This window comes from Cryptomeria japonica, chromosome 8 (assembly GCF_030272615.1).
Source record: "Cryptomeria japonica chromosome 8, Sugi_1.0, whole genome shotgun sequence".
Taxonomy (NCBI): domain Eukaryota; kingdom Viridiplantae; phylum Streptophyta; class Pinopsida; order Cupressales; family Cupressaceae; genus Cryptomeria; species Cryptomeria japonica.
This window is the reverse complement of record NC_081412.1, coordinates 513,474,163-513,493,711: the sequence shown is the minus strand read 5'-3', so window position 1 is coordinate 513,493,711 and position 19,549 is coordinate 513,474,163. Positions and strand designations below refer to the sequence as shown.

Genomic DNA, 19,549 nt, shown 5'->3' with positions numbered 1-19,549 from the left:
GTTGAAATCTCTTCAGCTAAGAACCAAGGAGTAAGTCAATACATGGGCACGAGCCTATAGGTTGAAACCTAACCTGATACAGGGACACGAGCCAATAGGTTGAAACATCTCCAATCAAGAGCTATCCATTACACCAAATTCGTCTAGGGCACGATCCTCGACCCCATCCCTTATGATGTCAGAGCCTTGCACTCAGCAAAACTTAATCTGTGATGGACTCATTTGAAACTATTCAACTTCACTAATAAACCAAAGACTCATTAACAATATCATTATTTTATAACTATATACATTAAGATATTCTAACATACATTTTACATTATTGGATCTTATTGACATCATGTAAAGGAGACTTCACACTAGTGATAGAGCACCAACGTAGCTTGGTAGGGTCCTCCGGCAGAACATAAGGGACAATGACTTTTCTTTTGTCTTCAAGCACATGAAATTATTAAGAATTTAATATCGAAGACAAAAAAATTCTTGCCTTACGCTTCACAACTTTTAATATGCGAATACCGTCACTCCACAAACATTTTATTAATTTGGTGCATTGAGGTTCATCATAGCACAAACGAGCGTCCACCCAATTACTATTACAAATCTAATCTGTCTGTCTTTACCAACAAAACATTTGACAAGTCTTCAATCTAAAAGTTTACTTCCACTAGCACGCAATGGCAGCTTTTTCAATTTCATGCGCTCAATGGAATCGGCTATATTTTCTTCGCATCTTAACTGTTACGTCTCTATACAACGCACATTATAGGAGTTATGAGAATTTGCCTTCTAAATTACTAAGAATGGTGGAAACGTTGGATAGAATTGGATGACAGAATTGGCGCCTTAGAAATTTGTTGATAGTGGTTATGGATTGGATTAAGAGAGACGTTTGGGCTGAATTATTTCCACATCGTGCCAAAAAGTGCTGAATGCTTCACGAGTGCTGATACAACAATGTTATAAATAGATTTTGTGATAACATTCACATTGATGTTTCACTCAGAATTTATAGATTTGTATTTATCCAGGCGGGAGGAAGCTTTGGGCCGGCATTGTAACAGTTGTTTATTTAAGGACAGATGGAATAAAGATTAGAAGATTTCATTCTGCTGATTTATATTCACAAGTGTTTGGTTCTGAATTCTAGTACAGTACAAATCCTTTAAAAAGTGAGTACCAGAAGGTCGCATTGATCGTTTGGAGTGAACAAAAGTTCACAGATATTGGGTTCTGAGTTCTGTTTTTTCTGGAAAAAATAGTTTTTTTAACACCAAATTGATTCAAACCATCTATAACCAGAATGGGTGCTATGAGAAATTCCCAATCAGTAAAGAGTGTGACTCATATTATATCTGTTAAGTTGCTAGTAGTAATATATATTATTGCTGTTTCTGCAATAATGATCGATGCAGCAAGGGGGTCTAGAAGGAGAAGAACTAAGACCTCTACAACTGATGAGCTGGTGGTGAATTTGACTCTGGTGGAGAGAGCAGCAGATATAGGAGCTTGTAAGTCCCAAAACATCAACATGTATTTTGCAGTAGATATATGTATTCAGATGATACATCCTCTTTGAAATGCTTCAGATACCCTGGTTTGATTGTATGGATAACATCTTGCTCTTTTTGTATAGAGCTCAAATGCTAAAAGCCTGTAACGTAAGATTAGGAAGATCCTATTGCATCTACTAATTCAATCTCAATGACAGATAGTTAAAGTATTCAGTAGTAAGCAAAATTTGCTATGGCCTTAATAAGTTCCCATTTTGAATCCGAAGCCTTCTAGAGTTCAGTATGGATTGTGTTAGAGATTTTGGAGAATGTTTCAATGAAGAACTAGTTCAGGCTTATACAAAGACTCAAGTCTATAATTATGGATTTCCACATGACAATCTAATATCTATGAGACATTGAAATTGATTGGCTATTATCTCTTTGTAGTTCTCATGGTGTACTGCTTAATCAGTAAAATTTTTTTTCCACCTTTTTCTGCTCTCTTTTGCTTTGGGATTTCATTTTGCTTGACAAGTTTCTCCTTTCATAAACAATTTCTCTTATCATGGTGAAGAAAATGTATTTTACCATAAACGACATTGTCGTTACATTGTCGTTATATGAAGTACATTTTTAGCTTGGATCTCAAGCATTTGAGAATGGCTCATAGATTGAAAAAAAATGTGAAGAATATTTTCTTATGACGAATGTTTTCACAACATCATGTTAATTTTGGGTCCGAGATAGATTTTTGCTGGTCTTTATAGATTTGCACGATCTATCTTACTTGTCTTCTTATCGTGCTGAAGAAATTGTTTTTTACAGAAACGACATGCCTTATGTAAAGTGTATTTTTAGCATGGATCTGAAGCATTTGAGAATATTTCGTAGAATGGAAAATGGCACATCGATTTCTTATCACTAATATTTTCACATTTTCTTTTCTAATATAAATAATGTTGCAATGCAGTTTGTCTGGATGGTAGTTTGCCAGCCTACCGTTTGGACAGGGGGCATGGTTCAGGAGCAAATAATTGGATCCTACAATTTGAGGTAATGCCAAAGTTCATACTGTCAACTATTTTTCAGGTATACAATCTATGGAGGCTTTTCCTAGACCAAGCGCAATCCATCCTTGTCTCATAGCAGAGTTTTTTTTTGGCCTTCTTCCATGATAGATCAAAAATAGATTACATCCAGATAAATCCTATCTGGCGCGATTAAGGAGCTATCATTTATGACTGAATCTTTTACATATATTTCCTTACCTTTACCTGACCAAAAAGTCGCAGCATTTATTGTTTTCTCACCCAAATTATAGGATTGAATATTATCAAGGGTATTTCTGAAACGTCTTAAAATGTACATATGATGACTCATACTGGGCTTATTAATGTTTTATTCTGGTGGGTAAATTACTTGTGTTATAATCTCCTGGTAGTAAATGTTCATCATGTATAGCACATAAAAATATATTTGTGATTGTTGAACCCGGCTGATGTAAAGTAAACATGCCTGAAAACAGGGCGGAGGATGGTGTAATGACTCAGAATCCTGCATTGCTAGGAAAACAACCCACAGGGGTTCATCCAATTACATGCCCAAATATGCTACGTTTTCGGGCATTTTAAGCAACAAACAATACGAAAATCCGGGTAACTTTACCAATTTTATGAGTTTTCTTTTTGTCAAACAAAATTTGTGATTTTGCTGGCGTTTAAAATCTGTTGTTTCCTCAAACTGTGCAATCTGAGTAGATAAGGTCAAATGCTAATTTGTGTTCTTCTCAAGAATAGTGGGATTGATTTAACAATTGTAGGGTACCGTATCTAGTGTTGGTCTTTAAGAGCTTTGGTCCCTTAAGAATGTACTCGATGGGCCAGTTGCCCCATTTGTTTCAAAAGTTCTGCAAGGATTTACAGGATTTAAAGATCTTTTGCATTTTCTGGGATTTCTGATATGTTCGCATACTCTTTTACATGTATTGTGAATTTCCGCAATACAGGGTTTGCTGCAGTTATATTAGTTAACGTGAAACTCAAGAAGCTATAACTTGCTTGCTTCCAGTAACATGTGCTTCCTCAAACTAGTGGCAAGTACACCCAATGCATTGTTGATTTTATGAATTTCTAGCCATAGTTTAGAAAGAGCCTGGATGCTAATGACTTGTGTGGGGCCCAAATCCCAGGACGATGGAACCTGTGACCCACAGATACTTGCCACCAATTTGAGGAAGGCACATGTTGCTGGAAGCAAGTTATACCTTCTTGAGTTTCACGTTAACTGATAGGACTGCAGCGAACCCTGTATTGCGGAAATTCACAATACATGCAAGGCTCTTTCTAAACTATGGCTAGAAATTCAGATAATCAACAATGCATTGGGTGTTCTTTTTAATGAGATACGTAGCTTATAAACCAATATATTCTGTTGGAAAGGACTTAATCGAAAACATTGGGTGAATTCAACCAACAGCAGGAAATAGGAATCTAGTTCTCAAGAAATGAAGTAACTTTGGAGGTACACGTTTTATTTCTTTGACAATGGGTAAAAGAAGGATATATGAAGTCCAGATCAGATATAATACTTGCATATGAGAACATCACCTTATGGAGGAATATAGAGGATTCCAAAGTTTCTCTAAAAATCCGATAAAAGGCACATATTGGCTTTAATTTTGAGGATATGAGAGGATGTGGGTATGTTATGGTTACACAACATTTCATGACACGAGAAGATTGCAGTTCTAGCTGGCTTCCAAGGAAGTGTGAATAGTTAATCTTATGTTCTTAAGGGCAAGTGAGCTTAGGAAACTAATTTTCGGAAATGATTCTTTAATAGCCTTTGATACCAAGGTCAAGCCCGTGTTGAGTTTTCCTAGAGAATTAAGTTAATGAAGGACATACATGTTCTGCATCTGTTTGTATATTGTAAGAATATAGATAACAGATAGAACAAATGCCAAGGCTTGTAGTAAACCTAATAATCTACCTTTTACAAGGCACCTATATCTGAAATTGAAGGGAAACGCAAGGTTTTGTCGATACTTGGTGAACAGTTGCCCATGGGGCATCTCTGAGATAAGCATTTCGTTTTATGAAGAAAACACAATAGCAAATTCATTTCAACATTCATTCAGTTTTTGGTAAATAATGGGCATCCCTTGGACAAAAATATTTGCATAGAATAATGGTAAGAGAGGCAAAATTAACAAAAAAATCGTAATGAGTTCAAATGTGGACTCTTGCAGTATGCTGATCTCTGGCAGTCACTGTTGAAAGTTGTTGAATCAGTTGCTACAGAAGCTGAAAGTAAGGTTCCTGTCTAAAGATATTGATCTTCCTGGTTGACAGCAGTCACTGTTGAAAGTTGTTGAATCAGTTGCTTTTTACAGACTATTTCCCACAGAAGCTGAAAGTAAGGTCCCTGTCTAAAGATATTGATCTTCCTGGTTGATAGCAGTCACTGTTGAAGGTTGTTGAATCGGTTGCTTTTTATAGACTATTTCCTACAGAAACTGAAAGTAAGGTCCCTGTCTAATGATATTGATTTTCAAAGTTGAACCAACTCTGATTAACTCAATCAGATGGCACCAGATGCACACCAAGAGAGCAGAATTCCTTACTCACCGAAGAGAGTACTCACCTTAGATACAGCTAGAACAGCTGTTTATTTTACCACTTCTTTGGGCATGTGTTTCTGCATTAGTTATTAGAATCCAGCAGGTTTTTGAAAGTCACGGATTTGTCTTCTTATTTGCTGCAGAGTATCCATGCCTAACTCTGACGCCTGCTATGAATCTTTTAGTAGAACAGTCTACAACTGTCTCATATATTGTAAAACAATTTTTCTAAATATGCATTTTTACAACTACGACTGGGCTTGGCTCATAGGAGACATTGCCATTCTTGCTACAAACATGGGTAGCAGGAAGTTCACGATATGGTACCCCTGGTGCAAGTTATATCAACTTTCTGTGACTAGAAAAAATCTATAGTGAGATTATAATCGTGAACAGCTTAGATGGTGGACCTGTAACTTCAATTTAGATTGGCATAAAACAACTGAGGAAACTCTTTGGTGGACCTGTAACTTGTTAGGAATTTAGATTGGCAACAATATACCTCAAAGAGAATGTAGGAAATCTCTAGTGTAAGTATGCAATACTGGAAAATGGGCTGCAATGAAACAACTCAGGAAGTTTTCATTTAACACACCAAAATGGCCATAAGCTAAATCAAACACCCTAACAATAGCTCCAGCACCCATCCAACTCACCAAAAAAATGAAACTGACATCTGAAAATGTATATCAGACATTTGTAGGTCTGAAAACTCTCATATAGCAGGTATAGAGGGTTGCATGATCCCCCTTGAAAGCATTCAAACTCCAAAGTGCAATCCAAAAATGAAAGAACTAAAGTCCAGTGATCATGGTGCCAACTATCAAGCAGTAAAAAGACAAAAAGGGAAGGCGATTTAATGTTTGGTTCACATGCCTTGGACTGAAAAGGAGTACGGCTTGCACTTGGCCATACAAAACAGCATTGACATGTCGTGATCCCAATCATGTCATGCCCCCGCCTTAACAATTAAATCCCTAATAAAGAAAATTGTCTTTTCAAAAAGACTCAACAATTTTTTGAATCCAACTCAGCCAAACAATAACATAGACAAACAAGGGGGATACACCAATCGGCTTTACTAATGATTATCCAAGGAGAAGTGACTATTCTCATCATGCTAACAACTATTAATGTTGAGGAATAATGATCCCATTAATTTAAAAAGGTAACCAACACACAAGAAACAATAAACAATCGATTGAGTATAAAGAATATTGCGAGGTATAATTTGAATTAATGTTAAGAGGCAGTTCAATAAGTTAAGCGATCCAAGCCAGTGATTAGTTATGAACAGCAACGGTCAAACAAGAAGGGGTTGCCTCTCTTACAAGCAGATGTAACCACATGAGGAGTCATTACTTCTCACTATCGATAAGAAAATATAAGTATCCATTCCAAGCATCCAAGAAGGGCATCGAATGGAAGAAAAAAACATAAGACATTCGATCAAGCAATAGATTTACAGTTTCACAATTAATTAAACTAGACAGCAGACGTATATGCTGTTCCAGCATTTGGTATGATGCATAATACATAGCATTCTGATCTGGCTGAATTGTTATCTATCTTCCACTTGATAGAAAGTAAGACTGTTATGCAGATAACATATTGCTACTGATATATACTTATATGTTGCTGTTCTTCCCATGATGATGTCTATGCATAGTAGAGTATATATATGTAAGGTTCTTTAATACTTAAAACAACAAACTATCCCATTATGGAGGGGAGAATGTACATATGAGGGATGCAAGTAGCACAGGGGTCCACTCAAGTAGAGCAACCCCGAGTGGGGCTGGGAGGCTGAATGATGGGTGTCATTCCGTGCTCCATAATGTGGACGGATTGTTAGGGAAAGTATTATTGAATCCCACATGCACGTTATGTAATTTACAATGATGATTAAGATAATGTTCCTAAACCTAGTAGGAAAGATCAATTTTATATCTAACATGATTGAGGGGTCTCAATTAGGGTCTAATTGGTAAATGATATCTCTATTTCATTTCTTACTTTACTTGGGATTGTGATTTAGGGCAAAAACTAGGGCATTTACAAAAGGGGACATTACAAATGATATCTCTAGATTTCATTTTTTACTTGGAATTGTGATTTAGTGCAAAACTAGGGCATTTACAAAAGGGGACATTACAAATGGTATTAAAGCCTTGAGCTTGCTAGCATGTAGCGTAAAGATGAATCAAAATAAGGACCCAACAATACGTGTATTTGCATGTATGCTTCGTGTATGCATATTATTCATGTGTATGCTTCTTGTTTTTATGTGTATGCTCTGTGTTTGGTTCATACCTGATGTGTTTCTAGTGTGTCTACTTCTTGTCTAGGATTACTGTAAATGTATTCCTATCATCATGAGATCTCTATTTTTGGTTGATCTAGAATATGAGAATAATTAGACCAAACCAAAAGATGTGAATTTATTTAGAGAACATTGCATTTGAGGTCATAGATGTATCTCATGCTTTTAATCCTCATCTTAATATATAAGTTCTTGCTTCAACATTAAGAGATATCTATGATATTGTGGAAACATTGAGTCAATCCAAAATGGTCTTTTACATTTACCAGTTATGAGGAAATAAAGATGAGAGAAAACTTGTGTTAAAATTACAGACCTTGCAATTCCCAATCATTGGTTGAGGTAACTCACATTTTGAATTAAGGATAGAGAAATATGCCTTGAGATAATATCAAGTAGTGCAGCAAAAGGTGGATTATGAATTAGACTCCATGATCATTCAACTATTGCTTGAGGACAAGCAATCTTGGGAAGGGCAGACTGTCATGACCCCAATCATGTCATGTCCTCGCCTTAACAATTAAAACCCTAATAAAGAAAATTGTCTTTCTAAAAAAGACTTCACAATTTTCTGAATCAAACCCTGGCAAACAATAACATAGACGAACAAGGAGGCTGCACCAATCGACTTTACTAATGATTCTCCAAGGAGAAGCGACTATTCTCATCATACTAACAACAACTATTAATGCCGAGGAACAACAATCCCATTCATTTAGAAAGGTAAACAACACACAAGCAGCAATAAACAATCGATTGAGTACAAAGAATATTGCTAGGTATGATTTGAATTAATGTTAAGAGGCGGTTCAATAAGTTAAGCGATCCAAGCTAGTAATTAGTTATGAACAACAATGATCAAACAAGAAGGGGTTCTCTTACAAGCAGATGTAACTGCATGAGGAGTCATGACTTCTCACCATTGATAGGAAGATATAAGTATCCATTCCAAGCATCCAAGAAGGGCATCGAATTGAAGAAGAAAAAATAAGACATTCGATCAAGCAATAGATTTATAGTTTCGCAATGAATTAAACTAGATAATAGACATATATGCTGTTCCAGCATTTGCTATGATGTATAATACATGGCATTCTGATTTGGCTGAATTGTTATTTGTCTTCCACTTGATAAGAAGTAGGCATGTTATGCAGATAACGTGTTGCTATTGATATATATTTATATGTTGTTATTCTTGCCATTATGATGTCTATGCATAATAGAGTATGTATATGTAAGATTCTTTAATACTTAAAACAAACTATCCCATTATGGAGGGGAGAATGTACATATGAGGGATGCAAGTAGCACAAGGGTCCACTTGTTGTCCTCAATTTTTGATTTCAAAAATTGGACTATCACATGGAAATTTTTATTAAAAAATGAAAAATTTTACTCTATGGCATGCTTCCCGAGGCAGAAATTCGCCCCATCCTTGAACTGGATCGATTGTTGATCCATCCCCAAGCTACGTTTCGAATTTCGTCGCGTTTCGAGTCCGTTTGCTATGTTTTTGCTTCAATGTAGGGGAATTTTTCAATAATTACCAGTAACTGGTAATTTGTTTTTCAAAACCCCCTTGAAGCTTTTGGTCTTGTAGGGGAATTTTTCTCCAATTACAAGTTTTTGGAAACTGGTAAAAAGGGTTTTAAAACCCCCTTTACTAGTAGAATGACTTTTAAGTGTTTTGTAAAACTTGTAAATGGGTTTTTAAAACCCCTTTACATGTTTTTATGACTTAAAGTTATTTTTATTTTTAAATAGAACTTGTAAATGGGATTTTAAAATCCCTTTACATGTTTTAAGTAAAATCACTTGTAAAGGGAATTCTATTTCCCTATTACAAGTAATTTAACTTGTATTTCCTTTTCTAAAACCCGAAATTTGCCTTAGAGGCAAAAATATGAACATTTTGAAAACTTGTTGTTTCATTTCTAAAACCCGAAATTTCTCCCATGCCTTTGCAAACTGATTTGGGTTCGAATTTTTTGGAGGAAGGATAGGGATTCCTTCCAAATGTGGATTTGCTGCAACTTTGAAGGATTCAAACCCTTGTTCTACGCATCTATCAAACTGATTTTCGCCATTGTCTTCTTCAACGTTTTTTTTTCTGAATCATGTATTTGTGCCATTTGCCATGGTTTGGAGGTTTGAATCTACCCTTTCCTAAGGCGTTTTTGATTTAATCATAAATGCGTTGGATTTCAAACTTCATTCAAACCGTTTTGTGCGCGTTTTGGGGAATCGATTTGCAAAAACGCCCTAAAAACCTCACGTTTTTTTGCAAGTTTCGCACCTTTCTCATTCAAGGTATGCTTTCAATTCTAAATCATTTTTGCTTTCTCTTGTATTTAATGATGAATCAAATCATTTTCGAACTACTTCCTTGGCATTTTTCATGGCATTTTTATAGCAAATCGGTTTTTCTTTGGTCACCATGCGTGGCTAAGTTTCTTCCTTTGTTTAAATTCTATTTAAAGGGTTTCATCTTCCATGTTTGGTTGACTCTACAAGCTTAGATCTCTCCTCATCTTTTCAAGGTAATTTTTATTTTTGTATTTCTTTCTTGTTTCTTTCCTTGCATTTTCTTGTTTAAGTTTTGGTTTTGTTCATGTTCATATTGGGTTTATGAGAGGAAATTCCCCATTTTACAAAGAAATTTGTAAAGTAAAAGTTGTTCTTCCCCATTGAAAATTCTTCTTCTTTACTTGCATTCGGGTTTTAGAAACCCGATTGCAAGTAAGAGGAAAATTTGTGTTCTTCCCTTTTTTGGACAAAGACTTAACCTTCTTTGATCCAAAAGATCAAGTTTCAAAACAAGGAAAATGTGTTCTTCCCAATTTACAAAGAAATTTGCAAGTGTGAAAAGTTCTACCTCAAAATGCGTTCTTCCCTTTTTGGACAAAGACTTAACCTTCTTTAGTCCAAAAATAAAGTTTCAATGACGAAAAAATCAAGTTCTTCCCAATTTTGGGTTTTGAAATCCGGATTGCAAGTTGAAAGTCCTTCCCATTTTGGCATGACATAGTTCCAAGCATAGATGAAAAACTCGGCGAGCAATTCAAAAACTCGCGAGTAATCGCGATCCATAATCCGGCGCGAGTTAATCGCGGAAATACTCGGGGCGATTTTTTTATATACTCGCCGCGATTTTTTTGGCAAATAATCGCCGTTAATGGCCAAAACCCGCCCGAAACGCGGCACAAAATGCAAGAAAAACGCGACTTAAGTCGCAGGCAAAAAAAAAACCGAAGTCTTTATTCCATTTCGCGGCTCGCGCGACTCCGGAAGGCAAAAAACGCCACGCGATTTGCATAGGGTTTGCATTTGCACGCACGACCAGGTATCTTTTTGTATTGTTTCATTTCGAATACACAGTCATTTTGACTGTGTAATACACAGTCATTTGAAATGACTGTGTATTACACAGTCAAAATGACTGTATTGTTTGCATTTGCACGCACGACCAGGTATCTTTTTGTATTGTTTTATTTCTGTATTGTTTGCATTTGCACGCACGACCAGGTATCTTTTTGTATTGTTTTATTTCGAATACACAGTCATTTTGACTGTGTAATACACAGTCATTTGAAATGACTGTGTATTACACAGTCAAAATGACTGTATTGTTTGCATTTGCACGCATGACCAGGTATCTTTTTGTATTGTTTTATTTCGAATACACAGTCATTTGAAATGACTGTGTATTACACAGTCAAAATGACTGTATTGTTTGCATTTGCACGCACAACCAGGTATCTTTTTGTATTGTTTTATTTCGAATGACTAAGACTGTGTAATACACAGTCATTTGAAAATGACTGTGTATTACACAGTCTTAGTCATTTCAAATGACTGTGTATTACACAGTCACAGTCATTTCAAATGACTGTGTAATACACAATCATTAGTAATTAGTAATTACAATTTACAGTCATTTCAAATGACTGTGTATTACACAGTCATCAGTCATTTGAAATGACTGTGTAATACACAGTCATTTGAAAATGACTGTGTATTACACAGTCACAGTCATTTCAAATGACTGTGTAATACACAGTCATTTCAAATTTTCAAATGACTGTGTATTACACAGTCATCATTACACAATCACAGTCATTTCAATTTTCAAATGACTGTGTAATACACAGTCATTTCAAATTTTCAAATGACTGTGTATTACACAGTCATCATTACACAGTCACAGTCATTTCAAATGACTGTGTATTACACAGTCACAGTCATTTCAATTTTCAAATGACTGTGTAATACACAGTCATTTCAAATTTTCAAATGACTGTGTATTACACAGTCATCATTACACAGTCACAGTCATTTCAAATGACTGTGTATTACACAGTCATCATTACACAGTCACAGTCATTTCAAATGACTGTGTAATACACATTCATTTTCAAATGACTGTGTATTACACAGTCATCAGTCATTTGAAATGACTGTGTAATACACAGTCATTACAGTCATTTCAAATGAGAAATGACTGTGTATTACACAGTCATTTTCAAATGACTGTGTAATACACAGTCATTACAGTCATTTCAAAATTTCAAATGACTGATGACTGTGTAATACACAGTCATTTTCAAATGACTGATGACTGTGTAATACACGGTCATTTGAAATTTTGAAATGACTGTGTAATACATAGTCATTTTCAAATGACTGATGACTGTGTAATACATTAATCATTAATGTACATTGTAATTAATGACTGTGTATTACACAGTCAATTGTGAAATACTCATAGTCATTTGAAATGACTGTCAACTGTGTAATGTCAATGTGTATTAAAGTATTTCATTTAAATTTAAATTTGAAGTTAAAAACTTAAAAAAATACACAACCAATTAAAAATTTTAATTTTAGAGAGTCATCTATTTTGACTGTAAATAAAATACAGTTATACAGTCATTGTAATTTTTGGATGTTTGTGATTTTTTTTGGTAACAATGTTATTTATCTCTAAATGTTGCCTCTCTTTTGCTAGGTTCTTTTCCACATCTTTTTGAAAGAAAATGGATTCAGCTTCTACAGTTAAAGTTGGTGGCAAAAAGAGAGACCCTTGTTGGAAACATGGGAGACCAGGTCCAAAACGAGGAGATGTTTTTTGCAACCATTGCAAAAAAATTGTAAAAGGTGGCATTAATAGGTTCAAATATCACCTTGCAAAAATTCAATGCCGAGATACCACAAGCTGTACGGAATGTACTGAAGAGGCTACGAGAGATGCAATAGCAACGCTTGAAGCATATGATCAAAGGAAGGCAACAAAAAAGAGAACAGCAGAGGCAATGGCAGCCCCAAGGGCAGATTTGAGTTCCATGGGGTCACATACAGATGTGGGGACATCTGGTTCTTCCCTTGGGCCACGGATACGAGCAAAGGGAACTTTGGACAGCAACATGGAAAACTTCTTTATTCCACGTAACACTCCTGGTGCACAACCTGGATTGCTTGGCACTGCATGGAATAAAGAGGCTCACCAACAAGCCAAGGTGGCGTGTGCTAGATTTTTTATCTACAACGATGTTCCGTTCAATGCTATTTCTAGTCCATCTTGGGACCAATTGGTCACCGCGTTGACTGTGGCAGGTAAGGGGTTCAAATCCCCAAGCCGTTACGAGGTAAGTGGACCATTATTGCAGGATGAGGTCCAAAACACTCATGCATTAGTGGAAGAGCAAAGGACTATTTGGGAAAAGAATGGCTGCACCATTCTTTCTGATGGATGGACAGATGGTAGGAACAGGACACTCATCAACTTTCTAGTTGCTTCAGGAGGACAGTTAGTATTTTTAAAATCAATTGATGCCTCCAATGAAGTGAAGAATGCGGAGACCTTGTGCAACATGTTGGATGAAGTGGTGATGGATGTGGGAGTGCAGAATGTCATCCAAGTTGTGACTGATAATGCAGCTGCATATGTGGCAGCCGGCAAACTTCTAATGGCTAGACATCCGACATTATTTTGGAGCCCTTGTGCTGCCCATTGTCTTGACTTGCTCCTTGAGGACATAGGGAAACTAAGTTGGGTAAAGAAAGTGGTTGAAGATGGAAGGAATATCACCAAATACATCTACAATCACACATGGGTCCTGAATCTTATGAGAGAACACACTGAAGGTAAGGATCTTGTGCGGTCGGGGGTCACACGCTTTGCTACCAATTTCCTCACCTTGCAGAGCATACTTGCTACATTGCCCAACCTGAAGCGGATGTTCGTGAGTGAAAGATGGTTGGGGAGTCCTTATGCTACAAAGCCTGAAGCAGAGAAGGTTGTGATTGCCATTTTTGATACTAATTTTGCCAAGATGGTGGAGGAGATCATCAATGTAAGTTTTGAAACTTTAATTGATGATTTATTATTTAATTTTCTAATATTTCAATCTGCTGATTTTGTTAGATTTTTTATATCTAGGTGTCGGAACCGTTGGTGAGGGTGCTACGAATGGTGGATGGGGATCATAACTCCATGGGGTATCTATATGAGGCCATGGATAAGGCCAAAGAGGCGATTCAACACTTGTATGGGTCAAACAAGACCAAGTATGAACCCATATGGCGCATAATTGATCGGAGGTGGAACCATCAACTCCACCAACATATTCATGCTGCTGCCTACTTCTTGAATCCCAAGTTTTTTTACTCTCTGAGTTTCAAAGCAGATGCAGAGGTTAGAATTGGCCTTGACACATGCATTCGGAGATTAGTTGATGATGAGATCCTTCGAGACCTGATACTTGATGAGTTGTAGAGTTATAAGAAGGCCTTAGGGGAATTGTTTTCTTCACCTGATTGCAAACGTAGGAGAGCCACCTTACGACCAGGTAAAAAAAAACATATGTTTAATTTTTACCATTTATTTCTCTCTTTAAGATTATTGAAATCTTTACAAGTTATAAATCACATTTTGTATCCTTGCAGATTTGTGGTGGGAAGATTATGGTGCCACAACGCCTAATCTTCAAAAGCTTGCCATCCGCATATTATCACAGCCTTGTAGTGCTTCTGGTTGTGAGCGCAACTGGAGTGTTTTTGAGAACATCCACACAAAAAAGCGCAATAGGTTGACTCAACAACGCTTGAATGATCTTGTCTATGTGCGGTACAACATTCGATTACATGAGAAGAAGGTGCTAGGGCAAGATTCACATGAAGCACTTGACTTGGATGACATTGATCCATATGCAGCAGAATGGGTTGCTTCTCCTGATGATGTTGATAATGATTTGGATCCATTCCTTACTAATGAGCAGCTGAGTGAGTTGGAGAGGGCAGGAGAGGAATGGGATGCGGAAGTGGCAGCACGTGAGGAGGAGCAGGAGGTTGATCATGCAGAAGAGGCACCTGTTAGTGTTGAGGATGTTGCCACTACTTCAGCACCACCCACCCAGCGGCCACAATCTATTTTGAGCTTTAGTCGTAGACGCAATTTATGATTTCTTATTTTCATAATTTCATTGATACCAAACTTTGAACTTGATATGTAATCAGAATTTCAGAGGTTCTTGTTTTGTGGTCTATGACTCTATAACTCTATGAGACTGTCACTATGATACGTTGATATGTATTGAACTCTTATACATATGTTGCACTTGGTTTTTGGTTTATGCTATGATACTTGCATTTGTTGCTATGTATTACCAAAAAAATTTGATTTATATATCATGGAAATCATATATGTTATACAAATTTGGTGTAAATGTGTGTTTTTGAATTATATATAAAAAAAAAATGTATTTTCAAATGTTCGATAAAGTTGCCGAGTTTTGCCGAGTTTTTTGCCGAGTTTTGGCGAGTCCTGAGTTTTTAAAATTTTTTGGCCTTGCCGAGTTATTGCAAAATCCGAGTTTTTCATCTATGGTTCCAAGTGATCTTCCCGAAATTCATTTTTACCTATCCGCTTCCAATTCTCTCATCCGTACTTATCATCTTCGTCATTTCCCGCATGCCTAAATACCTTTTTTCCGTCCATTCCTTCTATTTTCAGTTTGTAAATAAGATTGCATTTGGATTTAGAAAACCAATTGCAAATGTGTTCTTCCCAACTTCCAAACTGAAAATTCATTCTCCTTCCATTTATTCATGCTTCGTGTTTTGCAAGTATAATTGCATTCGGAATTTAAAACCCGATTGCACGTTTGTACTTCCCTCTTGTGTACTTGCAAAACATGTTTCAAAACCCGAAATAAGTCCAAAGCTTATTTTTCGACCTCTTATATCTCCTCTCACAAAACCAAAATACGAAAGTTGAACTTTCTCATTTGGAGGAGTGAAAATTTCTAAAGATATTGACTTTGATATTGCCTTGATACTCTTGGATTTACATTGCAGCATTCCCAGTTGTTTCCAGATGACAGATGTATCATCATCTCCCACTCCAAAAAAGATGAAATACAGGTATGATAAATACCAGAATGAAGTTCCGCAGTCACAGATCTCCTCCTCCCTTGATCATATCAAGGATACTGAGATAGGGCATGTTGACATGTCCGAATTCATACAAAGGATTGAAGATCCGAAGGAGGGTGATATGCAACGGTTGCTGGACAGCCATATCCATCATGCCGCATCCTTTCCAGTTGCTGCCCTAGATCTAGAATTTATTCTAGCATGTGCTCATCATTTTGACAAAGAGTCACGAGTCATTAGAAATGATGATGGGGAAGTGATCATTCGCTTGGATGCAAAAGCTATAGAGAGGGTTTTCAAAATACCTTCCGAAACCATTTATATAGAGATCTCCAAGCAAAGTGCAGCTGGATACTTTGCCAAAAGGGAGAAAGACTGTAAGCGTCATATCAACAAATGGATTCATGAACCTCGCACTGCGCTTACCAGATGGGCAAAGTTATATCGGTCTGATTTCAAGAATGAGATCGGTGATACTATTACTCTTCTTAGCTGTATGATGGGATTGGAGCATTCCAATGTTTTTGAACCTTGGATGTACCAATTTATTATGTTAGTAAGGCAGTCTCAGCACATCCGTTGGGGTGAAATCATCAGTGATGCTTTGTGTGAGCAACTTGCAGTCGTTCTTACTACCTTCACCTTCTACATGAATTCATATCTCGTGTATATTGCTGCATCACTTAGACATTTCCCAGGTCTTTCCACCAAGGGTGACCGCATGCTTGTACCGGTTTGGGAATACTATGATCAATTGCCTCTAAGATCAAGTAGGTCTCATTTCAGAAGGGTTCAAGACACTTTCTTTGGTCATTATTTGTGTCAATTTGACAAGAACCTGAAGAACAAAAGAGTCTCAGATGAAGCATGGGAAAAGGTGAAAGAATATGGTTGTTTGTTTCTCCAATTTCCAACTTTTACCTACATGAGAGTTGGATGCTATGGCGGGCAGCCTTACATGCTCCCACGGTACCCAACAGATAAGATTATTCTCATGGAGTTGGGAAGGCAGATCATGGCTGTGCATACACACCAGTCAGTTAAGCACAAGGTTGGCATGGGTATTTCTTCCAACAACCCATTGAAGATTGGTCAATATTCTCTAATGACTTCAATCAAGGCCAGGGCTATGGAGATTGAGTTGCAGGAAATCAGACTCAAAGGATTCAAACCTAGAGCTGATTTCGATTACCGAGGCATGAAAGAGAAGATCAAGAAGACCTTCATCCATGTACACCGGATAGAAGATATCTGGGCTGATCTTCGTACCGAAAAGGAGATTCGCAAGATGGATTACTGCCGACTCACTGCAGAACAAATTGTGGATCTAAACCTCGTGAACGTGCCACAAGGTATGATTGATGATGGTAACGTTCTTGATCCTGAGTTTGTCAATCAGAATGTTGATGAGGCTCCGCTTCCTTCTATCCACTGGTCCCACAAGGAAGGCACTTCTATCTTGGATAGATTTTAGTTAGTTCTTGCCAATACCAATATCTGGCTAAAGAATAATGGTGTCAAGCTCATTAAGATTAAGGTTGGGAAAGAAGATGATTCTACAAGTCCTCTTGGGCGGAAGTTTGAAATTCAATTAGACAACAAAGAAGGTGCATCCTCTTCTAGTACGAGGATTAAATTGCGAGTCAGCCGTGCAATGGTGCTTCCTCCTCAGGAAATAACAGTTCAAGGCAAGGAAAAGCCACAGTTGGAAATTCATGTGATTGATCCTGAAGCTTCAGAGGAAGAAACTCAATCTGATAATGCTCCTCAGTCACTTTCTACAGAGTCTCCACATAATTCTCTTTCTTCACTTCCTATTGAGGTACCCATGTTTCCTCCTGTGATAGATGTGAGCTCTCAATCTGCCCCTTCAGTTTCAGAATCTCCGCAGAACGTCCTCCCACTTTCAGCAGCAGAACCATCTCAAGGCCATCCTCAGGAAAATTTGTTGAATATCTTTTCGGAAGATCCTTCATATGTACCTGTGTCTGATATTGATACTTCTATGACCTGTTTTGATGAGTTCATGACATCTTCATCACATCCTGTCGTCACTCAGTAGACTATGGTGGCTATCCAGATGGACACTTCTCCCAAGGTCACCACTGTTATTCAAACAGAAACTGCTTCTCCCTTTATCCCAGAATCAGAGTTAATGGCTTTACCTCCATGGCTCACTTCCTTCACTGCAAAGAGGAAGAAGCAGGTGATCTCACCTGATCCCTTCGACTACGAACAGTTGAAACAATCAAAACCTAAAGCTGTTAAGAGGGCAAAGACAGTTTCAAGGGTGATCGTTGATGAAAATCGGATGAGAGTGGCAGCGATTGCTGAACCAATATCAGATAAACCGGTTGAAGAAATGCAAGCAGCTGATTATCGGATCACCAAAGTTCAACTGGGTAAGTAGACTCATGAGGTTGTCAAGCATGATGCTCAACAAACAGTGGCTACATTGGTACAACGGTATGATGAGGTGTTGACCAAGAAAGATCAACTGGAAGTAGAGAATCAAAGACTCATGGCAGCCATCCAAAGTATTACTCAACCTTCAAGTGGAGAAGGCCAAGTACCTATTTCTTCCAGGGTCAGCGAACCAATCCAAGGTATCGAGAGAGCCGCCCAAAAGGTTCAAGCCTTAGACACCTGGGTTGATCAACTGCATGACTTATGTTCAAAAGTCATAAGACAGGTATTTGAAACGATGGTTAAATTGGAGATCATTGAAGATAAGTTGAATCAAATCTTGGGTGCTTTCAAACTAAATTTGGGGAAGGTTGAGGGAAATTTAGTTTCTTGGCGAAAGATGCCTCAACATCAGTTGGGCGTTCTTCAGGTGCATGACGTAATTCCTTCCAGAGTCACATACATTGAATATGAGGAACTTCTTGAGAACAAATCTCTTGTTCTCAAATCACTCATTGAAGAAATTGATGAAACCTTAAAGTTGCGTGAAGCAGTCTTTCAAGATGTAACCTCCCATTGTAAAAAGGCATCCTGTGACATTTTAAATCAGAATGATGAGCTGCTGCCCGAGGAAGAAGTTCTTGCAGACCTGCAACTCAAGATTCATGATGAATGGAGAAGTGAGCAATTCTCAGTCGCTTCCATTCAAATATTGATTAAGTATCAAACTGAGTTGCAGGAAATCTGGTCAGCATTGGAAAAAGGCAATTCCACGCTATGCCAATGCCATGATGTCATCGTAAAAACTAGGGTGGTGGCTATGAACACTCATGAACCAGATCCTGATGAATTGCAGAAAGTTATTCTGAAGTTCGAATTGTTCGTATCTTCAAGAGTTGCAACTTAAGTGTTTTTAACACTTGTTGTAAAATTTTAAAATTGTAATTTCAGAATTGTAGTTTCCCTTTCGGCAAGTTGTCATCACTTGCATTTTTGTAATTGCAAGTTGTCATCACTTGCATTTTTGTAATTATTGGTAAGGCAACTACAAGTTGTGTCCGATTAGGACTGTAGTTGGAATAAGTCTTAGTTAGTTAATGAAGTCATAATTAGTTGTTGAATAGGTCTTGGTGGTTGAGGGAATTTCTCAAGTTAGTTAGGATACTCCCACCTTTTTCTCAAGGCTCCTCTCCTATAAATAGAAGAGAGGGTCCTTTGTAATCTAGATCTTTTGGGAAAGCAAGCAAAAACTCTGCCAAATTTACAGCA

General features: G+C 37.3%; 1 protein-coding gene across 2 annotated transcripts in view; it reads left to right on the top strand.

Annotated features, from left to right (window-relative positions):
• Window positions 1–606: 606 nt before the first annotated feature.
• Window positions 607–19,549, top strand: part of LOC131047798 (pectin acetylesterase 12) — a 160,916-nt gene continuing 141,973 nt past the window's right edge. The window contains exons 1-3 of one of the 2 annotated variants that reach the window (XM_057981582.2): window positions 607–1,511; window positions 2,467–2,549; window positions 3,022–3,151. In XM_057981582.2, the coding sequence (XP_057837565.1) occupies window positions 1,304–1,511; window positions 2,467–2,549; window positions 3,022–3,151 (421 nt within the window). In that variant the 5' untranslated portion in view covers window positions 607–1,303. The remainder of the gene's footprint in view (window positions 1,512–2,466; window positions 2,550–3,021; window positions 3,152–19,549) is intronic. The other variant, XM_057981581.2, reaches the window with a different exon arrangement.